A 25686-nucleotide genomic window follows, 5' to 3' on the forward strand; every position below is an offset into this window, starting at 1 on the left:
GAAACTTAAACTTAGCCCATGATTACAAAAAAGAAAGATTTTACGAATGAGCTAGACATTGCTTCAGTCTCAGAAACATGTGGTACATGATCTCAAATCAAGGGAATCATGGGTGGTCACTTAGTCTTGTGAGGAATAGATGCAATTTCACATTAAATAAGATGTTACAACCATCAATTAGTATGTCTGAAAACCAGATGTCTCAAACTTTAGACTTCATTGATGAATAAATCTCCATTTAAAAATTGGAAAAACTTAGCTGTTTTGAATACCCCATAAATATATATATAAATCATAAACTAGCTATAATTTATAATCATCATTAAAAAAAGAAAATAAATTTAAAAGGTCACTTTAACAGTAACCAAACCTGTGCAGTACTGGTATAAGAATAGATGTTTATATTACTGGGATAAACTTAAGGGTCCAGAAATAACTGTTAACATTTATGGCCAATTGATTTCCAAAAACAAAGGACCAAGACAATCCAGACAGGAAAGAATAATGTTTTCAACAAATGAAGCTGACAAGCATGCAAAATAATGAAGTTAAATCCATACCTCAGAATATTCCAAAAATTATCTCAAAGTGGATATAACTCTTAGAAGAAAATACGGAAGTAAATCTTTATGATTTTGATTAAGCAATACTCTCTTAGATATGCCACAAAAAAGCACAAGTGATTACTGAGAAGACTGATAAATTGGATTTTAGCAAAATTCGGAAAACAAATGTGCTTCAAAGTATACCATCAAGAAAGGGAAAGACAACTCACAAACCAAGAGAAAATATTTTTAAATAATGTATATAAGGGAAATATATTAAGGAAAAATGTATATAAGGTATTAAAACTAAAAAAAAAAAAACCCATAATCAGTCTAAATAGAAACAGACACATTTAAATAAACATTTCTACAAAGAAGATATATGAAGCCCTGGCTGGCGTAGCTCAGTGGATTGAGTTCAGGCTGCAAACCAAAGTGTCGCAGGTTCAATTCCCAGTCAGGGCACATGCCTGGGTTGCAGGCCACAGCCCCCAGCAACCGCACATTGACGTTTCTCTCTCTTTCTCTTTCTCCCTCCCTTCCCTCTCTAAAAAATAAATAAATAAAATCTTTTCAAAAAAGAAGATATATGAATGATCAATAAACTGATGGAAATATCATAATCACTAGGCACTAGGAAATACAAATTAAAATCATGAGATATCACTTCACACCCATTTAGAATGGCTATAATGAAAAGGAATGGAAGTGACAAGTCTGGATGAGGATGTGGAGATATCAGAATCATCTTATATTTCTGGTGGAATATAAAATTTGCACTCCGAAAAACAACTTGTTATTTTCTCTAAATGGTAAACATAGAGTTACCATATAACCTAGCAGTTCTACTCATATCTACTCAAGAGAAATAAAAAAACATACATCCATATAAATGGTTACACACAAAAAGTTCACAACAGAATTATTGAATATTTAAAATAGTAAAATATGGAAACAACCAAAGGGACAGTCTACAGATGAATGGATTAACAGATACCCACAGGATAGGATATTATTTGTCAATAAAGGTAATGAGGCACTGAAACAAGCTATAGCATGAATGAAAGTCAAGAACATTATGCTAAGTGAAAGAAGTCATTCACAAGAACATATATGACATGATTCCATTTGTATGAAATATCCAGAATAGGCAAATTTATAGACAAAAATAGATGAGTTCCTGAGCTGAGGACCAGGGAGAAAGGGGAGTGACTGATAATGGATGCAGTGATGAACATGTTCTAAAATTGATTGTGGTGTTGCTTGAACAACTCTGAAAATATACTAAAATGTATTGAATTGTACACTTAAATGGGTAAGTTCGATGTGAATTATATGTTAATAAAACTGTAAAGAGAGAGACAAAGAGAAGACAACAGTGAAGATTTTTCACCTGCCCTGGTAAACAGGAACCCCAGGTCTGTCTTTCTCTGTTGATAATTTACATTCTTGTATGTTTCCTTTGATGCTGAAGGATTTTACAGCTGTTAGTTGTGAAATCTGATGAGCCACCAATTTACAAAAGAAATTCCCCCTTGTTCTGTTACCCTAGCAACCATTGCTCTTCTACTTTTCTCATCCTGCTTTTAAAACCAGAGACACCTAGCTGCAGTCACAGAAGTTATTTAAGGTGTGAAAGATGTGCATGCAGCATCCTCTTTGACTAAACTGACCTCAGTTCTTAATACTACAGCTCTTAGGTCAACTCAGACAGCCATTTCCTTAAGTGCAAACTGTTTTCAGGGTGGTAGAATAGAAAATTTCCCCTTTTCCCTTTTAGTTCTTCTGGCTGTCCTAAAAAATTAAATTGAAATGAGACAGATTAATGGGAGAATATAACCAAATTTAATTATGTTTGTACATGTAGAGATTCCATAAGAATATGGGGCCCAAGAACAAATCAGGCAGTTGAGGTTTGTATACTACCTTGAGCAGAGGAAAAAAGGGTGGGATAGTCGGTTGGCACTTCAGGTGTGGGAAGGTAATTCGTATGGAGATGGAATGGGTAAATAAATGTCTGCTGAGCCATTTTAATAATAGGACACAAAGAAGACATTGATCAAATTGGCCTTGCTAGGTTCATTGATGCAGACACCGGCCCTCAGTGTCCACATCATTATGGATGAAATGAGACATTCACACGGACTACAGAGTCTGGTGGTGGAAAAGGGACAGCATGGCTTTTCTCTCAAGGGGCGCAAAAGCCTCGGCCTCTGCCATGACAGGCCTTTATTTCTATCTCTGGGCACATTACATGATGGTCCTCATTTACTATGCACAGGTTCAATTTAGGTGGTTACCTTTTACAGAAAACAAAGGAGCAATGCTACTAATCAGAAGGGAGATATTTACAAATGAAAAGGCAAAAGTGGTTAAACCGGTTATACTCACCCTTGGAAGGTTTAGCATGGTTTTTAGGAAGTTGCTTTGCAGTAAATGTCCTCAATTCAGGGTGAGGGAGTTTTAGCAAAAAGCAAGACTCAAAGTGGCCTAGGCTCATTGCAGGCCTGATTCCCCACAGGAGAACCTATCTGTGGGTGTGGGTCCTGTGCATCTCTGACTGGGAGCTGGGCCCACACCGTGCAGAATAGTCTCCTAAAGTTCATTCCTGCCCATCATACCTAGTTCATGTTAAACCGTAGTTAACTATGATAATAGCTCTCTTCCTGGAACAGGCCCTCTATCTAAATTCTTTTGAGTAGTTAGGAAGAAGTTCAAAGTTTCTTCTTGAGTCTTTTGTTTCTAAAATATAACTACTTAAAATAATCAATCTCCCAAAGAGGCATAATTGGGGTGGAGTATTTTGCAAGGCTTCTTTGAGCGATCATCACTTTGAGTGATGCCTGCAAGGCTTCTTTGAGATCATTCCTGGTTTCAGGTCCAGGAAACAAGGCCCATCGCTTTCTATCTTACACTCATTTTACCTAGGCCTCTTCACTGCTGTGTTCCTATTGATATTTATAGGCTAGTCTGGACCATTAACAATATATTTCAACACATTCACATGGGGGAAAAATTGAAATGTCAATCCCTTCTATCTTTGAAACTTCTGGAGTATTTATATAAATTTGTGCTGCCGCTTCTATATAAATTGTAAGGTTTTGTATAATTCAGGTACTGCTTCAGAAAAGTGATAGCAAGGAAATAATGGTCTCCCTTATTAGGCACTTTGAGTCCTACAAATAGTGTTATTGGTTACATTTTCTTTCTTAAAACAAAGATACATGTCATTGTTTACTTTAACTACTGTTATTTTATACCATGATATAAAGTTTAGCAATAATCATCAGATGATGGTATTATTTTTAACTTTTTCCATCAGAGCAATATACTAAAAATTATTTGTAATTCTTTAAAAACTATTAGTAGCAATGAATAATAATTTTAATGCTAGTGTAGATTTACAAAGTGTTGAATCATTCATTAGTCAGCCAGAAAAGGACCTTACCCTTTGAATAAAAGGCCTTGTTCCTTACAAATGGCAACCATTTGCTGTGAAGACCATTCAATATCATGTATTAAATGACTGGTTCTATATGGTTCTGATGTGTAATGCAATATTTTTTATAATTTTTGTAGTATCTGTGTTGAGTTGCATATGATTCAGCAACTATTTATTCAATAGACATTCACATACAAGTGTACATTTAACCCAGATATAAAGAAACTTTCATTATAAGTATGATGGCCAAATATTTAAATTATTTATTGCAAGAGGTTAAGGAACTTTTATTGACATTAAATTGTAACTAGAAGAACATATTAAAAAACTTTAAAGGAAGTATAGAATAGAAAGCATGAAAACTGAGATAATTAATCCATCCACAATGCTGCAGCTATAATATTTCCTAATAAACAATGCAGTTTGGGAATATGGTTACTTTTTATAGAAGCAGATTTTTAATGCTAGCATATTGGTTTGTTTGGAAGAAAATACTCTCTACTACTTTTTATTCACGCTGTCTAAATAATTTTTGAACACCATTTTTTATGGTTAGGCAATCCAACTCATTGTCTAAAGATCTTGATTTCATAAAACACAGTACATTTCAGGAATATAGCCTGAGGAAATTCTGTTTGATATAACTAATGAAACACAGTCGAAATGTGCATAGCATAAAATGCCATTTCAGAGTTAACAGTTCACTGGCATTTAACAGAATCACAATGTTGTATGATTTCCAATTCATCTACTTATAAAATATATTCATCATTTCAAAAGAAAACCCAAGCCTATTAAACATTGATTCTTTATTTACCCTTTCCCTTATACCCTGGCAACCAACAATTTGTGTTCTGTCTCTCTGGATTTATTTATTCTGGATATTTCATATAAAATGGAATGATGTGTGTGACCTTTTGTATCTGGCTTTTTAAATAAGCCTCATGTTTTGATATGTTGAAGTGGGTGTCAGTTTTTCATTCCTCTTGACAGCTGCATGATATTCCATGGTATGCATATACAACCATTTGTTTATCTATTAATAAACTGATGGACATTTGGACAGCATTTCTAGGTTTTGGCTATTGTGAACACTACTGTGTACATACATGTGCATGTGTTAAAGTATCAGTTTTCAGTTCTTTCAATTATATACTCAGAATTGGAATTATTAAGTAATACTGTAATTCTACATCTACTTTTTGAGAAACTGCCCAACTGTTTTTCACAGTGGTTGAACAATTGTACATTCCTACCAGCAATATGCAAGGGTTTCAGTTCTTCCATGTCTTTGTCAACATGTTATCTTCCCATTTGTTTGGTTTTGTTTTGTTGTGTTTTGGTTTTGTTAATTATGGCCATCCTAGTAAGGTATGAAATGATATTTCATTGTAGTTTTCATTGATGACTAAAGGTGTTAAAGATCTTTTCATGTGCTTGTTTGATATTTGTATATGTATTTGAAGCAATATCTATTCAAATCCTTTGCCTACCTTTTAAGTGAGTTGTTTGTCTTTTGGTTGTTGAATTGTTAGAATCCCTAATATATTTGTGGAACCAAACTCTTATTGGATAGATCTTCTTCTATTTTATAGTTTTATTCATTTTATTGGTAATGTCCTTTAGTGCACATAATTTGTAATTTTTATGAAATCTAGTATATCTATTTTTTCTTTGGCTGCTCATGCTTTCAATGTCATATTTAATCATGAATTTTCAAATGCAGAATCATTAAGATTTTCCCCTATGTTTTTGCTTAAGTTTTTTATGGTTTGAGTGCTTATATTTAGATTATTGTTTCATTTGACTTAGTTTTTACATATAGTGTAAGATAGTCCAATTTCATAGTTTTGCAGTTTCCAGTTGCCCCAGCACCATTTGTTGAAGGGACTATTCTTTCCCTATTGAATGATCTTGGCATCTTTTTCCAAGTCAATTGATCACAAATGTGTAGGTTTATCTCTGGATTGTCAATTTTATTCTGTTCCCCAGTACACATGAGCACTTTGGAATGCCCTAATTTCCCAAGGAACTGTCCACTCAGTTTTCTTTTCCTCCAGGCTTTTGGAGCTGTATTGTATGCCTATTGTATCTTCTGCCTTGGGTGGCTTTGGGTTTCTCCTTTGCTTAATGTTTCCAGAAATACCCACTGCTTTTCTTCCTTGAGTGAGCTATGAGTTAGGCAAAACAAAAGTCCATGCATTGTATCTTCAGACAGGCTTTAAATTAACTGAAAGAGATAAACACAATTCTTTGGGAATAAGGATAGATCTGCTCCTTTTAGAAACAGGGACCAGAATGTCTCCGTAAAGAATGTTGACTGCCATCTTCAAGGCTAGTCTAAGGCAGGGAGTGGGGGCAAAGACTAGTAAAAATGCCAAAAAAGCTTTCCCATCATTTTAAGTTGGCTTTTTCTTGATCTGCCTTTATTTGGTTGCTGTCACCCTTTGACTGTTTCCAGAGTCTATCAAAGTTGGTTGTGCCACTTTCTGCTTCATTTGTCAGTGTTTTTGTGGAGAGACCCTCTCTTGGAGCTACCTACTTAACCATTGTCACTGATATCACTCTTGTGCAATACATTTTTAATCCTGTAAAATTTAAGTAACACTATTATTGATGTTCTATTAGAAGCAATTCTTACATGTTTTTAACATACCTATAGCTCGGTATATCCTGCTCCATAACATCAATCCAACACATAGTAGGACTCCTCCTTGACAATCATTTCTGGAATTTCATGAAAGGATGCTTTTGTGCACCTGTAAACTAGTCTTTCAGCAATGAATCCAAAAGACACTAGCTATTCTTTCTTCCCTTCTCCCTGTCCAAAATTCCCATCCACACCTACTACATTGGGACACAGGTACATGTTATCTTAGGCAAAGGACTACTTCCATAATAATCACCAGTCCATGAAAAATTAGCTGTTTATGTATAATATGTCTCTAAGTGGAAGTACTATTGATATTTCTATTGATTTTCTAATTCAGTTTACAAGAAAGAATATAGAGTCTTGATCTTAAACCTGAGATGAAAAATGAAAAACAATAACTCAATTTGCTTCTTTCTTTTATTATGCTATGATTAGGTTTGCAGATTTCCTATTTCTTAAGTTACTTGTGCATAAGTCTCAGAAGCAATAAATGTCTATGCTTCTCTTTGAATGGTATTTTGGAATGAGATTATCTGGACCATCTGTGGTGTGGGAAGTTGATCCACACCTGCTTGTTGTGAATTACCCTAGGAATTGGTTTTTAGTTATTTCAACAAAACATTTAAAAATGTACAAGAAGCAAAGTCAGTTTTTTTTTTCATAGCCATACCATATGTTCAGAACATTTATTAAGTCTATATCAACAGCAACAACAATTGAAGAGTTACTGAGACTCTGACTTTCATTCATTAGTGTTGACTTTCAGTACTCAACTACCATATGGGGTGTTAATTGCTTAAACTCCCCTATAACAATAAAAGAAATTGCATTAAAATGAAAGCCCTTTATCAGAAGAAATAAATTATGTTTTTTATTAACTTTTTAATGTTTTGTTGTATTAATATATCTCTCCTCCATAGTAGATGCTTTTGTGCCTTTAGTTAAAATGTTATGTACAGTGTCAGGTTGTAATATCTAATGTGTAATACTATATAATATCTGCATAAATGTAGAATTTGTCTCAGAGAGAATTGTAAGTGACCAAACTGGTATAAAACAAGTTACACTGGAAAATAAAGACATTAATAGTTGGAAACATTTGTGCTCAATAGCAAATAGCAGTATTAAAAATATTTAAAGTATGAGAATTTTCCTGAAGGCTGTTCATCTCCCATTATACATAATAAGTTAAATTAAGAAACACCTAACTTTCAAAAAATGATAGAATAATGCTAAAATTACTGGTGTATTGACAAAAGAGTATGTTTTATAAATTATAAAATGAAAGAGTAAATGCTTATAAAATTTATTTAAAAAGAATGAAAAATATGGAGTCTAATTCATTTTCTAAACAATTGTAATTACTTAAATATGGTTATAATAGAGAATAAAAAGAAATATTACAAAGATAACCATATTTATAAAAGTTTTAATAATCCACTGTATATTTTCTGTATTTCTACAATAAACCTGAATTATTTTGAAATTACAAGGGAGGAAAAACTAAATTTTAATCAATAGAATTTGTCAAAGATGGAATTTACATGTTTGCATTTTGATAAAGGACATTTGATAAATGAATTGGAAGATGACACAGGTTACTTACAAGAAATGATTCCTTGACTCAGAGGATCATGAAACTGCTCTAATGGCATCTTTACCTTTGAAATAATCACCAACAAGGTAGAAATCTTTCTTCCTGGAGTGAATTGTGTATAGTTTTCTCTTTTCTTGGAGGATAGAGAACTAAGTCAATTATCTCGTTCCCTTTGGTAATTTTTCATTCTTGCTAAGAAATGCAACAGCCTTAAAAACCTTTTTACAATTTTCAACATGAATCCTAGATTCATACATTTTAAATACTCAAAATGTGTTTTCTGAAGGGGAAAAAATGTAATAGTAGTTCTGGATAGCAAGAAGACTCCCTGGGATAAAGTTTGTTCCTGTCTTAATTGTTTGTTTGTTTTCTCTGTCAATAGTACTGGGATTCTAACCTTAGGGAAAGCACTGGACAGGGAAAGCACCGATCGCTACATTCTAATCGTTACAGCATCGGATGGCAGGCCAGATGGGGTGAGTACTCTTTCTAGGAAGGGGCTTTAAAAGTACTAAAGAGGGGTAGGGTCAGGGGTGGGAGGTGGGGCTGACTGGGGGGGAGGCAGTGGTTGGGGGAAATTGGAGACAACTGAACTTGAACAACAATTAAAAGAAAAGAGTCTGAGAGAATCTTGTAGTTTTTACACTCTACAAGAATTTATCATTATCATGAAATTATGAATTAATCTCTTTATCTGGAGCAACTACTTATAACTTACTTGGGGAAGTGTTCTTTTCTCCAATAGACTCTTTTAATAATAGATGAACCTACACCCAATCTGTTATGGTGTTAAGCAACTTTTGCCTTGACAGAATAAATTCTTGTGTTTTACATTCTCATCTAATTTATGCAAGAAACAAAATCTAACTTATTCTAAGAAGAATTTGATTCTGTTCATCATTAATAGCACAGTGCTCGGGGAATTTTACTATGTTGGAACCTTTCTCCTTCAATGTCACTTTTGTTGGGTGGGGAGGTATTATAAAGGAATTTGTAGATAAATATATTTCATCACTCAGGAAAACAAGTTTATTGATTCCACAGCAGCACTCAGTGTGCCAAATAATCCTTGATGATTGAAGTGGTCTAAAGGAGACCTTAAACATAGAAAAGATGAATTTTATTTCCCCTGGACCTAAAAATTAGTTTTCAGAATAAATGAATCATTGAATCATTCTTAGTTGTTTTAAAAAATTTAACTGTATTCCTCAAAAAAACTCCAGCCACAATTACCAGTGTTCTGACTGTTCAGCATTGTAATGTTCCAATTTTGGCAATATATCATTAGACATTTATTTTTCTCCACTCTGTGGTTGTTGTTTTTTCTTTCTTATATCAAGTACTTCTGGGCCAACTTAGGACTGTTCTCTGGAAATAATTTCAAATTTAGTATAGGTATATAGGTAATAATTACCCAATTCAAATGGTGACAAATCTCTAGTTTTCTTAAAATGACTTCTTGGATCTATATAATAAATTGTTTAGGGGGACACAATGTTCTTCTTACACTTATTTGAAGAGGAGTGATAAGGAAAAGTTTTCCATGATAAAAGCATATCAAATTTATATCTGGACAGTTTCATCACCTTAATTAAAATTCAGAAACAGACATAATTAATTAAATTCGTTAACTACCATCTGCCAATTATAAGCTATCTTCCATTTTTCATACATTAGAAGAACAGCCAAATATAGAAAATAAAATATTCAGAAGTTTTAGTAAATAGTGGGGTCAATATAAGATATTTATATATTAGGTGAGTAAAGAAAAATAAAATCTAAAATTAATTTATATATGCACAATATGGTTGATTAATACAGTGTGCCTATGTTAAATGTATGTAACGAAGTCAGTGAGAGTCTCAAGAAAAACATAATTGAAGAACTTGGCTTTTGATGAAAGTTTAGTGGGTAATTTGGCAAGGAAATAACTGAGGGGAAACATTCTAAAAAGGAGGAGGAACTATTCAGCATACAGTACGGGATATAATTAGAGTGAAGTAAATTTAACAAGGAGCATTCAGGTTAACCATTAGGGTAGAAAAAATAAATTAGAATACATAGCGTTGATATATGTCACATTATAAATCAGAAATTAATGTTAGTAATATTAGCTGAGACCTTTTAAGCCTGGCCTTAAAAACGACACTTCTTGCCCTGGCTGGTGTAGCTCAGTGGAGTGAGCCTGGGCTGCGAACCAAAGTGTCGCAGGTTCGATTCCCAGTCAGGGCACATGCCTGGGTTGCAGGCCATGACCCCCAGCAACCACACACTGATGTTTCTCTCTCTCTCTCTTTCTCCCTCCCTTACCTCTCTAAAAATAAATAAATAAAATCTTAAAAAAAACACTTCTTAGGCAAAGAGAACAGATTAAAAAGAAATAGTGTATTAAAAACATCTAGCGTAGTCTCAATCTACTAATTTTGGTTTTGTCCACATTGAAAACTAAAAATAAGTTCTTGGTTAAAAGCAGTTTAGTTCCTTTTAAAGCATTATTTTCAGTTATTTATTTATGTATTTTGATTCCCCTTGGCTAGGTTATTTAGCATTTCTAGTTCTCAATTTTTTTCTTCTTATAATCATTATAGTCTCATTCAGCTTTAAAATTCTGATCTTTTTAAGTAGATTTGTTTTATTTTCCAAAAGTTCATAGTGAGAGAGTATCAGTAGACGAGAAAAACATTTAGGTTTCAAATAAAAGAATCATCAGTAGGTGTTACCATTTATATAATTTTGTGGGTGGACTTATATGTGGGCACATGTAGCAGGCTCCTAAAGAAGAAAGTGATTACGAAATAATAATTTTTCATGTCTTTAAAACACATTTCTTATCAAAACATTTAAACATGTCCTTTGCAAAGCTATAGTGAAATTAATGCATTATCCTTAAAACTTATGGGTCTCAAGAAAGATATTTAATAAGCACAATTCCCAGGTGGGTATATTTTCTTAAATCAAAATGATTACCAGCAATATGTGTGAAACATATTGCGAAGCTATAATTTGAAAATTTTATGATAAGAAACCCAGTCTCCTACCACTTCAAAAAAGAGGTTAGGGAAGAAGAGAGCTAATATTATATTGGTCATTACTAATTTCTTATAGGCAATATTGAGAAAATTTTATCTGGCATTCTTATATTTTCCCCTTTTTTTCTAAATTTAGTTTGTCAATAGTAGTTGGAAAAATCTACACATGTAAATTAATATTTCATGTAATGTATTACTGTAAAAATGTAAATTTCTTCAGTTATGATTCCAAATAAAATCATATTTTCTAGATTTTAATTATTCACATTTGAAATTACTTGTAAATTTATGAAGGAAAACATTCTTTAACAAGGCTGCTACTATTCTTTATTCTGATATTTTCACATTTTAGCTGAAATAGACTTTGATTAAAGTTTTATGTATTCTAACTTTTTTCCAGTTATATTTTACCTAATTTGTTTCTGATAATAGTAATTAGGGCAGCTCTCAAATGCCTTTTTTTGTTTTGAAGGAATATATATTTCACTTCCTCTTTTAAAAAGCTTTTGTACATTATTTACTTATAAGTTAAACTAAGTCCAATCAATATGAGCTAAAAAAACATTTTATTGAAAAATCTGGGCAAACTTTATGAAATTTACAGTTATAATTTGATTATCATTTGAAGGAGGAGTTTTTTTCTTAGCCTTTTTAAGGTCCCTAGCTGGGTCTGAAAACTAAACTGACAAAGATAGATTAACAGAAGAATGCATACAAATTTATTTAGTATGTTTTACATGACATGGTAACCCCCTATAATGAAATGAAGACCCTCCCAAATGGTGGCTACCTGCTTTTATATTAGTTTGAGCAAAGAGAAGCAATTGTGGAAAAGTGACTAAACTATTTATGGATACTAAAGGATGATTAAGATTATTTTAGCAAGGACTGCTAGTTTAGCATTCTCTTGCTCTCAACCTGTCACTCTTGATGATAATAATATTGCTTTCATTCTGGTACAGAAAGGGCATCTTTCACCTAGGAATTTCATATATGGCTTAAAAAAAAAGAGTCACAATGTTCTTCCTGTATTCACTGCTTTCCAAGCGCCTTCAATTCAAAATAATGAATATGCCCAAGTACAATAATTGGGGGTGACATGCTCTGAACTCCTTCAACAATCAATGACAGCATTAGCCTTTAGGAATGTGGCTATGATAACAAGAAACCCAAACAACAGTAGCTTAGGCAAAGCACACTTATTTGTCTCAAATTAAAAGAAATCTAGAAGGGACGGAAAGGGCTTCTATAAGAGCTCAATACCATCTGGATGCCTGCCCTCCATTTCCTGCTCTGACATTTATAGTGTGTTTACTTTCCTATTCATTCTCATTACCTAATATTCTGAAAATGGTATTGCAGCTCTAAGCATCTATTCTTCATTCCAGAAGAGCAAAAGGTAAAGATGAATACCAGATGAGTCTGCCCTCCTTTGTCCATGGAACCAAAATATTTTCAGAAACTACACCTGGTCTATTTTCTCTTACATCTTATTATCCATAAGTAGCCATGGCAAACTAAAAGATAACTAATAAGTAGGCCTTTTGGATTGTGGTTATGTCAATCAACTAATAGCACAGCGAAAGATATAAATATGCAAGTCGAAACAAAATATAAATATTCAAATAGTCAGAATTTTTTTTATTTTTTAAACAAACTTACCAGTTGTCAATTCCCAACTGGAAAGCACCCATATTCAAAATATGGAGTTGCTCTATAGTGTAGATATTTCTGACCAGATTCCATGAGTTCATCAATGTTGTTTTCCCCCTTAAAAGATAGGATAGATAACTTGGTTCTATCATGGGTTTTGCTGTCTGAAAAATATGTTTGAAATACTTGATTATAACTTCTACAGCGAACACTTAAAATGTTTCACAGTTTCAAATTGGCAGTAAACTAACCTCTTTGCTTTGACCATGAATAATGATTCTCAATGTCTTTTAAATATGACAATATAAATAAACAATTAGAATCTAGAAGTTGAATATTTTAACTATTCAATATAAATTTAGGAAACATTAATGAAGAAAAATATTTATGCAAGAAAAACTGTGTGTGAAATTCAAAGCTTCAAAAAGCTTTGAATTTCAATATAGTTTGTTTAATAAATTTTAGACTATAATACAATTGGTTACGTATGTATTTTTTCCACTCTACCATTTACAGTGTTCCAAATATATATATTTTTCTGGTATTTTTTGAAAACAAAAACTGTGATAGATTTATTTGGGTATATGCTTTTACAAAAAGAAATAACCATGCAATTTTAAAAGAGAATGAACAACTTATTAATTCTTTCTGAAAATCACAGATTTCTATTTCTTGGTTCAGAATAAGAGGTTAATATTTTACTGTTTTTTGAAATAGACCTTCCAGAAGATTTTTCAACATTGGTATATAATCTTAACCAAATGAGAATCTCTTTCTAATAAGAAAAAAAAACATTCTAGAGGGCATTGATCCATATTAAAACATATTGCCATCTCTCTGAACCAATCAAAACATTCACATGTTCACATTTTACAACTAACTCAATAACTATTTCAGTAGATTTAAAGGAATAGAATCTAATGTGTAGCTCAGAAATCCCCATGTTTAATGATTAACTAAATGATTTGGATGTAAGTTGTCTTCAGGGCCACTTTCAGAAATACAGAAGCAAGGAATTGTTCTGTATGTTTATTACATTATATTTCTGCCAAAGATATGTAAATATTCTTTATATTATATAAAATACACTATGATATGAAGAAATACAAGGTCTGTCTGTAAAGTACCCAGTCATGTAATATGAAAAATAGAGACTTACTGAAGAAGTATAATAAAAACATTGTACATAGGACAGTGACACCTCAAAGTAGGTACCTTGGGGCCTCATATAGTTTTCCCAATCCCTGTCAGCTACCCCAGAGTATTTTCTTGAATCTCGTTTACAGTCTGAAATCTCTTCCCTTCAAAGGGGATAGCCTTCAAAGGCTATTTTAGTTTTGGGAAAAGCCAGAAGTCACAGAGGTGTCAAATTTGGGCTGTAAGTAGACTGTGTCATTTGGGTGATTTGATGTTTTGAAAAAAAACTCTGCATGAGATGTGATACATCAGCTGGCACATTGTCATGATGAAGCTGCCAATCACCAGTTGCTCATAGCTGCAGCCTTCTGAATCGTCCAAATAGTTTTTGAGGAAGAATATTCAAGCTTGAAGCTAAATTTGATGTCTATTTTATGTCCCTTGCTCAGCCATTTTGAATGTAAGGGCCACACAGTACACATGCTTGCTCAATGGCATCTACTGCCCCCATTGACTAGTACACTGAAGTCATCATTGTTCACACATGTGCATTCCAGTCTACTCTCCTTGGCTGTCAGGTTACATGCAGATGACATGCAAACTGTTCTTGTTATTTTAACAATGGCTAGTATTTTTTCTGGACAGACCTGCTGTACATCTATATGGCTCATAAAAGTGATCCCCTATTAGCATCAAGATGATAGGCTTTTTATTTAACTTCTCAGTTTATTTAATGATCCAGTTTTCTTCTTCATTACCCAGTTACCGTCTATAGCACAAGTGGAAAACACAAGGCCCATGGGCCAAATCTGGCCCTCCACTTTGTTTTATCCGGCCCGGCACCTTGTTTCTACCTGGCAGCAGCACTGAGCTCCTTGCCCCTAGTTAAGGAGTAGTTACATTTATACAGTCCTGAAAGTACATTTGGCCCTTTGAAGGAAACTGCGAGGCTGATATGGCCCCCTGTGAAAATGAGTTCGGCACCCCTGGCTACAGTTTTGACCAAGGACCAAAAATAGTTTCCAAACATCCTACTCCACAGTGTCAATAAGGGAATTTTGAAGAATAGGATAAAAACCAATAAAGTGAATTGGCAGGGAACAATGGATAGGATGTCATTGAAAGGATCAGGCAGCTTAAAGGAAAGTGAGTAACCTCTAGAGTGGCTACTCTTATAGATTTGGCTCTAGGCTGTGAATTTTACCTTCTTGTTCACCCTCAAGCAAACTGGGAACTACTGTTAACTATAAAAACCCATCTTTTTACTGGTTTTAACTCTAACGCAACCCTTAAAGAAATAACATTTGTTAAACTGCTTTTTGTTATGAAAGCTATATAGCCTTTTCAGAGAAAATTTGAAAGATATATATATAAAATAAAGGAGAACATAGAATTATCTGTATTTTATCTATGAGATAACATTTGATTCTATACTTATCCATATACATCTACATACAAGTGTATGTTTCTGTGTGCACGTATTTTAAATTAAATCATGTAATAGAGATACACGCACCAAAAAGTACACAAGTCATAATTGTGTAGCTTAATATATTTTCAAATAGTGAACACAGCTGTATAATTAGTACTCAAAACAAGAAGCAAAAATTAATTAGGTCCAGAAGACCAGCTTTACTCCTCTACCTTCTACACGCAAGTTATTCCAGCCTGATTTCCATCACAATGGAGAGATTGACCAAACATTAAAATTTACATACTTGGGCCCTGGCTGGTGTGGCTCAGTGGTAGAGCACCAGCCTGTGAATCAAAGAGTCCCCAGTTTGATTCCCAGTCAGGGCACATGCTGAGGTTGCGGACCCAGGTCCCCAGTAGGGAGCACGTGAGAGGCAACCACACATTGATGTTTCTCTTCCTCTCCATCTCTCTCCCTTCCCCTCTCTAAAAAGTAAATAAAATCTTTAAAAAATAAAATAAAATGCACATACTTGGGCTCATATAGTATGTATTGTGTTGTGAGAAACTTATAGTGTGTACTTCTTTTACTCAATCTTATGTTTATAAAATTCATCCACATGATTACTTGTAACTATAGTTCATTCTTAGTACTATATATTATTCCATTGTATGTCTAAAACACAATTTACATAATCACTGGTGGGCAGTTAGATTGTTTCCAGGTATAGACTATAAGCACTGTTCTCATCATCTTTGACACATCATTAAATACAATTTTATTGGACTTTTCAATATAGTAATATGTATAAATCATACTGAATGTGATATAAATTTCATAAAATAAGTTTACTGATGTAACTAGGACACAAATAAGCCATTATCAATACCTGAGAATTCACTGCTGTGCATGGTAATTTTTAAAGGACTCTTGGGCATTATTTATGAAGGCATTATAAAGGCTTGTAATAAAGTTATACTGCTCAAAAGAGGACTGATTTTTGCTTCTGTGAACATAGGGGCAGATCGCCTTGATCCAATCAGAGTTCAAATGTTTGGTTTTAATCTGAATGAGGGCTGGCCTAGACCTCATGCACCATGGCTCATATAAACTGTAAGCATTCAGATATTCCAACAGAAAGGTTGGGCGTTTTCCAGGACCTCATTTCCATGTTAGTTAGGTAGCTGTCATCCCCATGATAGCTGTGACACCTCTTTGGATTCACTTCCCCTTTATCCTGAGCTTTTCAGCCTTTCACCACATATCACTTACAAATTAGGACAAATCCTGTCTATAATTTTACAAACAGAAGTTGGGTAATTCTATTGTGCAGATTCATTCTGGTTTTTTTTTCCACCTACTTTGTATTTACATCTTATTAAATATTTAATATCATAGCACAATGGATTTTTCATTTTCCAGCCTGTGGTCCATTCTCTCTCTAGTTTTGGCCTCTGCCTGCAGTGACCTGCCCCGTACTGTGACAGAGCCAGGTGAGGGTATGTGCTGTGCTCAGGCTTTGATCAGAGAGAGCAGTTTTCAGCTTGAGTCACATATGAGTATGTTCCTTGATTGTGTGTATGTCGTTGACCCACATACTATTCTCTGGTTGCAGCAGGCCAGGGGTTTACCTTTAACCAGGTATCACAAAGCAGTTATTACTAGCAGGTTTATCTGCTTATCACTCCTTAAGGTATATATTTATAAGGTAATTACTTAGTTAGTGGGACACATGGTCCTAGATGTGAACCCAGAAAATTACTAACGTAGTGTTTTCTGGCAGCATTTGCTTACTTGAAAATCCTCAGCTGACAGGCAGTGCTATTTTATACTGTACTAGTATTACTTTTAAACATTGAAAAACTTAAGTGGTAAAAACTACAGAAATGTTACATTTTAGAGAAAAAAAGAGTGTGTATATAAACAAAAGCTTACCACCACCATGAAATGTGATCAAGACAAATTTAAAATCTACATATGAGTGAAATCATGTGGTACTTGTCTTTCTCTCATGGGCTTATTTCACTTAGCATGAGGCTCTCCAGGTCTATCCATGCTGTCATAAAGGACAAGATTTCCTTCTATTTTATGGCCAAGTAGTAGTATTGTATAAATGTACCACATATTTTTTTTTATACATTCATCTACTGATGGACACTTGGGCTTCTTCTAAATCTTGGCTATTGTAAATAATGCTGCAGTGAATATAGGGGTGCAATTAACAGAGGGTTTCTTTGGATAAATTCCCAGAAGTAGAATCTCTTGTTCATATAGCAGTTCCATTTTCATTTTTTTGAGGTAACCCTATAATGCTTTCCACAGTGGCTACACTAGCCTGCATTCCCACCATCAGTGCATGAGGGCTCAATTTTCTCTACATCCTCTCCAACACTTGTTGTTTGTTGATTTATTGATGATAACCATACTGACAGGTGTGAGGTAATATCTTATTGGGGTTTCAATTTGCATTTCTCTGATGACTGGTGACATTGAGCATCTTTTTATATGTCAATGAGCCATCTGTATGTCCTCTTTGAAGAAGTGTCTATTGAGATCCTCTGACCATTTTTTAATTGGATTGTTTGTTTTCTTTTGGTATTGAGATTTGTAAGTTCTTCATAAATTTTGGATATTAATCCTTGGCAAAACTGTTCTCCCATTCAGTGGGTTGTCTTTTCATTTTGTTGATGATTTCCTTTGCTTTGCAAAAACTTAGTTTGATGGAGTCCCATTTGCTTATTTTTCTTTTGTTTCCCTTGCCTGGGGTGATATATTAGAAAAAATATATTGCCTATGAGAAATGTCTGAGATTTTACTGCCTGTGTTTTTTCTAGGATTTTTATGGTTTTAAGTGTAGGTATTAAGCTTTTAATCCATTTTGAGTTTATTCTTATGCATGGTGTAAGAAGGTGGTCTACTTTCATTTTTTTTGCAAGTCTAACATTCCTAAACCCATTTATTGAGTAGATTATCTTTACTGCATTGTAAGTTTTTGCCTACCAGTCAAATATTAATTGATTATAAAGGTGTGGGTTTATTTCTAGGTTCTGTATTCTATTCCATTGATCCATATGGTTGTTTTTATACCAGTATCATACTGTTTTGATTATCATGGTCTTGTAGTATAGTTTGAGATCAGGTAATATGATTCCTCCAACTTTGGTCTTCTTTCTCAAGATTGCTGTGGCTATTTGGGATTTTTTTGTGGCTCCATATATATTTTTGCAATATTTGTTCTAATTCTTTGAAATATGCCATTGGTATCTTTACAGAAATTGTGTTGAATCTTTAGATTGCTTTGGGTAGTATGGACAATTTAATAATGTTAATTTTCCCTATCCATGAACATGGTATATGCTTCCATTTATTTGTACCTTCTTCAGTTTCTTTCTTCAGTGTTATAATTCTCTGAGTATATGTCCTTTATTTCCTTGATAATCATTTATTACCAGGTATTTTATTCTTTTGAAGCAATTTTTAGTGGAATTTTTTTTCTTAGTTTCACTTTCTGATAGTATATAAAAATGCAACTGATTTCTAGATATGTATTTTCTATCCTGCTACTTTACTCAATTTTTAACACTTCTGGTATTTTCTGTTTTGTTGGAATCTTACAGGTTCTCTATGTACAGTGTCATGTCATCTGCAAATAACAACAGTTTTACTTCTTTCTTTCCAATTTGGATGCCTTTCATTTCTTGTCTGAATTTAATGAATGAAATGAACAAGTAAAATTGAAATAGATCCATAGACTGAGAATGGCTTACAACTTTTGGAGTGGGGTGCTGGTGGCTGGGTAGGTGGTTGGAAGGATTGAGAAAAAAGGAAAAGAGAGAAAAAACTAATGTACACATACAACAGTGTAGAAATTGATGGGGGGAGGGGAAAGTTGAAAGGGGCTGCAGAGGGATAGATGATGATGGAAGGAGACTTGACTTTGGGTGTAAACGCCCAATACAGTGCACAGATGATGTGCCGTGGAATTGTACACCTGAAATCTGTAAAATTTTGTTAACCAGTGTCACCCCAATAAATCTGATAAAAAGACAAAAAAGAAACTATTGTACTGATATGAAAAAAGTCTCTAAATTGTGTTTATTAAATGTAAGAGGTATATAATATCTTTACTATTTTTTTGAAAAATAAAACAAAAATATATATAAAAAGCAAAAAAAATATATAGGTAAAATCAGTTTCTAAAAGTTAGCCTCCAAAAAATACTTGATATTGAAGAACTATTCACTTTAATATCATTGCTTGCTTTTTCCATTTGTTTTTTGAGGTTTTGAAAGTTGTAAGTTTTTTCTTTTTTAAAATTTTTGGAAAACTAAATAATGGAGATAATAATGAGATACTTTTCAGATAGACAAATGTCACAATGGACTATTAACTGACATCCAAATAAAAATAATTTCTCTCACATTAAATTCCTTTTTTCTCTTTAAGACCTCAACTGCCACAGTGAATGTGGTGGTGTCAGACGTCAATGACAATGCTCCCATGTTTGATCCTTACCTGCCTAGGAATCTGTCTGTGGTGGAAGAAGAAGCCAACGCCTTTGTGGGTCAAGTGAGGGTAAGTGGAATATGTTTTAAATGATGGAGCATCAGAATGATTGGAAAGCAATCCATGAAGGCACTTCGGAATTATGTAAGATGATACCCGAGTGCACACATTTTCAATCGCTGGGCTGGATACTCTTCATGATTTTTTTAAAATCATATGTCCATTTGGATTTAAACTTTTAAGCTCATTGGTTTACATTTTATAATCATTGTGTAATTGAATGCTGATTCATTGAAGAGTATTCTTTTCTTATTTACTATACATTTTTATTTTCTGGAATTATGGTAAAAGACTTTAAAATAAATATGTAACTAGCTATTCCACTAAGTATAAATTTGGTAATGTGTACCTCAAAGTACAATTGTTTCTATGTAAATTCATTGGTGTATAAATAAGTATTTAACATCTACTATGTACCTTATATTAATATATCACATACAACCTTTGTCCAGTATACTCAGCACTCATTACTAGGCATGTTTTCCTGATTTCTAACTGGACATAGTAGCCAGTTCTGTTGTCCTATTGATGAAAACATCCTGGAGTTTTTTGTTTGTTTGTTTGATTGTTTTTTTGACAGACACAATACTTCGTAAGTTAGGCCATAGTTAATGGTCTAAAAGTCATAAGATGAGGGGAAAATTTTAGGATGGTGTACATATTTTGAGATATTTACCTGAGCTAAAGAAGATTTTATATGGCTTCTGAGCAAGGAGGGCATGTCCTCTGGGAGGACTAAGTCACACAGGTGTCTTGAGTCTGTTTCAGAACCCTATCTCTTCCCTTTAAGGCCTTGAGTTTTAAATAGGAGGTTTGCTGGCACTTTGAAGTAAGACTTTACTTCAATTCAGCTACTTGGACTATGAGACAGAGAGTCTGGTTTCCATTCTAATATTCTCTCTATCTGTAAAAAAGGAAGGTTTTTTTTTAAATACTGTTTTAGAGAGCTTCTGACTTGCACACCATGCCTTGACATTTGGAATGGTTAGTTTGAGTCCCTCAGAGCATGGATAATACTTACAAAAACTACCAGCTCTACAGCCATTATTGTTATCATTGTCATGGTTTTTCTTAAATCCTGAAGAGACTGCATCAGTCATACACCCCCTTATGCTTTTATGTCATCTCAATTTGTGACAGGAGAGCATCTGGGTAATTGTGCTGTTTCAACATGCTGGAGAGGCTTGATACCCAGTGGGCAGCAAACCACTCAACTCCAGAACCCCACACAATGCCTCTGGTGTCGAACGTTTTACTGTAGTCTGGTATAAATAGTTATTTGAGAAGTTAAGTAATACTACTAGGGAGGTAAGGAAGTGATGCAGAGAAGAGTTGGTAGCCAGAAAAGGGATTGCTACTAGCCATCTATTATTAGGAAGACTGGAGATTAATTTTGAGGTCAAATTCTGGGAAATAGCACAGAACACATTTTGCAGAATTATCAATCCAAGGAGTGACAGATGTTGCAAATTCACACACTAAATCCTGAGAGTTCTTGGTCACCCCAGCTGCTGTGGAGGGGGCACACTGTCGCACATCCTGTTTCCTGTGCCAGCAAGCAGCCAGCTCTCTGCAATTGTGATATCAAGGCATATTCAGTCAGACTGCAGATGTCAGCAGGTGGAAATTGTCAAGAGAGTACATATGCTCTGAGGGACATGCATGGGGCACTGCCAGCTTCTTTATACCAAGCAAAGAAGGTGGTAAGGGGGGCATGGGCAGAAAACATAATAGGAGGCAATACCAAAGTTGATTCATGAAAAATGAATACTGGTGAAAGATTTCAAGGGGTGACATGGGTGAGAAACTGTGTAGAGAAAGGTAAATTCATTAATAAAAGCACAGATGAATGAGAGCATGTGACATGTCCTAATTGCATTCAAGAAGACATGCCACATCAAAAACATTTCTCTTTGCCATGTTGTAGAAGGTGATAGAGGATCCCTGGAGGGTCTGAGGTGTGATATCAGCAGATTTTGATCATATAAAGATTAATCTTGAGTAGTTTATAATGGAAGGTTCTAAATCCAGAAAGCTAAATTAGAAGGGATTTAGAATAGCCTACACATATATTAGGCTTGAACTAATAGTCTAATCATAATGATAATTAAATTGCATTATAGTCACTCTTGCATGCCACATTGATGAAAACTGAAAATTTTATCAGTTATATCCACAACTATTCAGATAAAATAAACAGGTATTGAAATCTTTTAGGAAAATAATCTTTCCAATGTCTCTTATTTTACTGAGTATTAAAGTAATAAATCCATATGGAATATGAAACTAGTAACACATAAGTAGACAGTAACATAATAATAATGCTTAGTTAATTTTTTAACTTAAGTAAGTCACTTTTTATTTGTCACTTTTCTTAGTGATTCTTTGTCTTTGAAGGAATTATGGCATTAAGCATTTTTTATCTTTTGTTTCTTCAATTTCATGAGAAATGGTCTCTACAATTTATTTCAACATTCAAGATTGAAACATAGACCTTAGCACTCATAATTTGATAAAGCAGTAATTCTCCTAGTCTGTAGACAAAACATGTTTTCTTAAAAAAACAGAATGAGTTTGAAAATACAAAGGAAGAGAAAAACATCCAAAGCAGGTGTATCCAACAGATTCTGCACAGTTCCAGAGAAGTTGTAATATTCATAGAATGGAATTTTGATAAATCATAATGGTCTCCTGTTGCTACCTAATGATAATTACACAATATATCAATTTCACTAAATGACTCATGCTCCGCTTATAAAATTTCATTGTAATTGTCACCAAAACTATTTAGACTCAATACAAAGATATTATATGGTTGGTTATTTTACTGAATTTGACTTACCGACTTTGAGTTTTGTTCTAATAGTGTTTTGGTATGAATAATCTAGTATTTGGATTCAAATGGCAGAGGAACTTTTTATTTATTAAGGTAGTGTTGTACTATCAAGCTTAATTAAGCAGGAAAAACTTATGAGGTGATATTTATAGATTAAACAAAGCAAACATTTTAATCAGTTTGGTGAAAAATAAACTACCAGCCAGTAATTGTTTTTAACACAGAACTTACTTTACACAGGTATAGTACATCAAATTTAAATTTGAGAATCATCTCTATATTCTCAAAGTACTTGCAGTAGCAGTAGAGTTGGAAAAATGTATGTAGAAAATGGAACTAGCAAACACAGTAAAAATAGACTCTGTCTATGGTGAGTGTCAAATGTGTCAGGCCAGCTTTTTACTAAAAGGAATAAGAGCCAGCCCAAGGACAGAAGTGGCTACGTCAAGGTTCCCCGGCAATAGGTATCATCTGCAGAACCTTGATAAATTAGTGAAATTACAGACTGAAATATGAAAAGGAAAACAACCACAAGACAGATGTGATGCAAGACAGAGTTGAGCTGAAGAGGCAATTTGAGAACCAGGTGATAATCTTCCAGTAATGGAAAATTAGTTTAGAGGGGTTCTGGAAAACTGACTTAAAACATGTCAAGTTCACATGGGGAAGTAGGAAGCCCTAATGAAATAGCTGCTGATATAAAGACTTCACTTGTCAGTATGGAGTTTTTGTAGCCTTCACAGGCTTTCACAGGAGATAGAATCTAAAGAGTCTCCATGCATATTCTGACTCTGAACCATCTGACAGTAATTCATTTGTAAAGTGGGCTTCAGGTATTAGGCCTCATACCAGCTCCTACAAAAGCCTAGGTTGATCCCAAGTTCCTGGGTGTCCAGAAAGTGAGAGAGAATTATTTTTAAATGTTTGCAGGTCTGTATTAATTTACTTAGTGTTAAATGAGTCAAATAGTTGAGGGTAAAGCTGGGTCTATTATTGGAATTGTGTATGTCATTTTAAATGAGTTTGATAAATTGCTTGGATATATTTCCAAGATTCTGTCTATTCCTAAAACTGAAGGACCTTCTGGGAAAATTAATTCTAATATGTCAGAGCCAGGAAAATGAGCTTGGTCATAACTTGAACCTGAGGTCTTGAGAACTAGGTAATCACGATGCTTAGTTCAATGTAATGGGTGTCATTTTCATTTATTTCTCAAGTAATATTTCATGTATTCAATATTGACACTGAGATGAGGAGTGAGGAGAAGATAAAGGAAGCTCCATTTCAACAAACATTGTCTGAGATACAGGATCACAAAGAGGACTTCTTTGTATTTGCCGAGTAGAACTTAGCATAAGGAAGAATTAGATGGTGTTTTTACTTAGGCATGCTTTCCCCAGTAGATGCTGCAATACATTACTGTGTATGCTTATTTGGGATGAGTGGAGATTTATTTGGGGTGAGTGAAAAAGAGAGGAGGGAAGTATGGAGGGAGGAAGCCTTGGAGCTCATATCAAATGTTTCTAGCCTTTGTAGTACCATCTCCTCAATTAGCTTCTAGGGGCCCAAATTCTCCTGAAATGTTTCATCTTTGTTTTTCAGAGTAGCCCTGGGTGTGAATGCATGCACAGATGCATTGAGGGGGCATGCTTGGAAACAACATTGCCCGTTAAGATTAAACAAGTTCTAAGCATTGTGTGTAATACTGAGTTAGCTACTTCCTAGCAAACTTCTAGTTAATATCTTGTAGAAATTCTTATGCTGAACTGACTTCTTTTAGCTCTGAGTAACAAAAATAGAGGCCTGAGTCAACAAAAATGTTCTTCCAGTTCTACAACAAAAGCATCTGAAATTTATTTAACCTGAAACACAAACGTATTCCCAGTGTGAGATCTGCATGCTACATCTCAGCAGCAGTGAAGTGGCAAAGATTTAGTTTTAAACCCTTAAAGCAGTTTTAAAATCATTAGTAAACGGCAGTCTTTAGAAAGGTAGCAATGTTGTCATTTTTTAAAATTATATTTCCTTCAACAAGACAATTTAATATTAAGCAAAATAAATCTGACCCTCAGTGGTCTGTGTCTGATTAATGTTGTCATCTCCCCGTGTGGGTTCTAAAAATGAACTGAAGGTGGGGAGCTTTATGGTCTTTTATTTATTTCTTGTAGCTCAGCATGACATCCAACAGTGCCTACAACTATAATACTTCTTTTTTAAGTGGGCCACAAGTGGGGAATTTTATGGCATCTCTTGTCAAGTCAAACTATATAATGCAAACACTGTTCTTAGTTGAGTAAAGGAAAAACCACCTCCCAATGTGAAAAATAGGTAGCATTCATTTAATGCTGCTACCTGAAAATGGAGATTTATCTATTGTTGGTGAATATTTTTGAAACTTGGCGATCTTCCAGATATTCAAATATTAGTCTGTAAGTGGATTAGAAAATGTTATGATTTTGTTTACACAATAAATACTTGGGACCTACCCTTTTAAAAGTTTTTAGTCTTGTTATCAGTTATTATAATAAGTGTATGTACATATGCATACATTTGTGTGTATATATAAATATTTACCTCTGCATAATCCCAGACATATAATAAAATACCCACCTCCATCTGCATGGTCACTAATGACATCTTTATTGCTAAATGTAATTTTTATCTGAATTACTTTATTCCTGCATTAGAAGTGGATCTCTCTTTCTTAAAGCTCTACTATGTTTTCTCCTGTTTTTTTAAATGTATTTATTGTTGCTCAGTTACTGTTGTACCGCCATTTTACCCATTTCTCACACCTACCTCATCCCCCGCCCA

The 25686-nt window shown here is 34.0% G+C and overlaps 1 protein-coding gene across 2 annotated transcripts in view; it reads left to right on the forward strand.

The window, feature by feature from the left end:
• Positions 1-25686, forward strand: part of PCDH15 (protocadherin related 15) — a 775879-nt gene that overhangs the window by 537708 nt on the left and 212485 nt on the right. For both annotated transcript variants that reach the window (XM_036026943.1, XM_036026942.1), the window contains exons 18-19: positions 8620-8713; positions 19917-20045. In XM_036026943.1, the coding sequence (XP_035882836.1) occupies positions 8620-8713; positions 19917-20045 (223 nt within the window). The remainder of the gene's footprint in view (positions 1-8619; positions 8714-19916; positions 20046-25686) is intronic.

Source organism: Phyllostomus discolor, chromosome 5 (assembly GCF_004126475.2).
Source record: "Phyllostomus discolor isolate MPI-MPIP mPhyDis1 chromosome 5, mPhyDis1.pri.v3, whole genome shotgun sequence".
In the NCBI taxonomy this organism is placed as follows: domain Eukaryota; kingdom Metazoa; phylum Chordata; class Mammalia; order Chiroptera; family Phyllostomidae; genus Phyllostomus; species Phyllostomus discolor.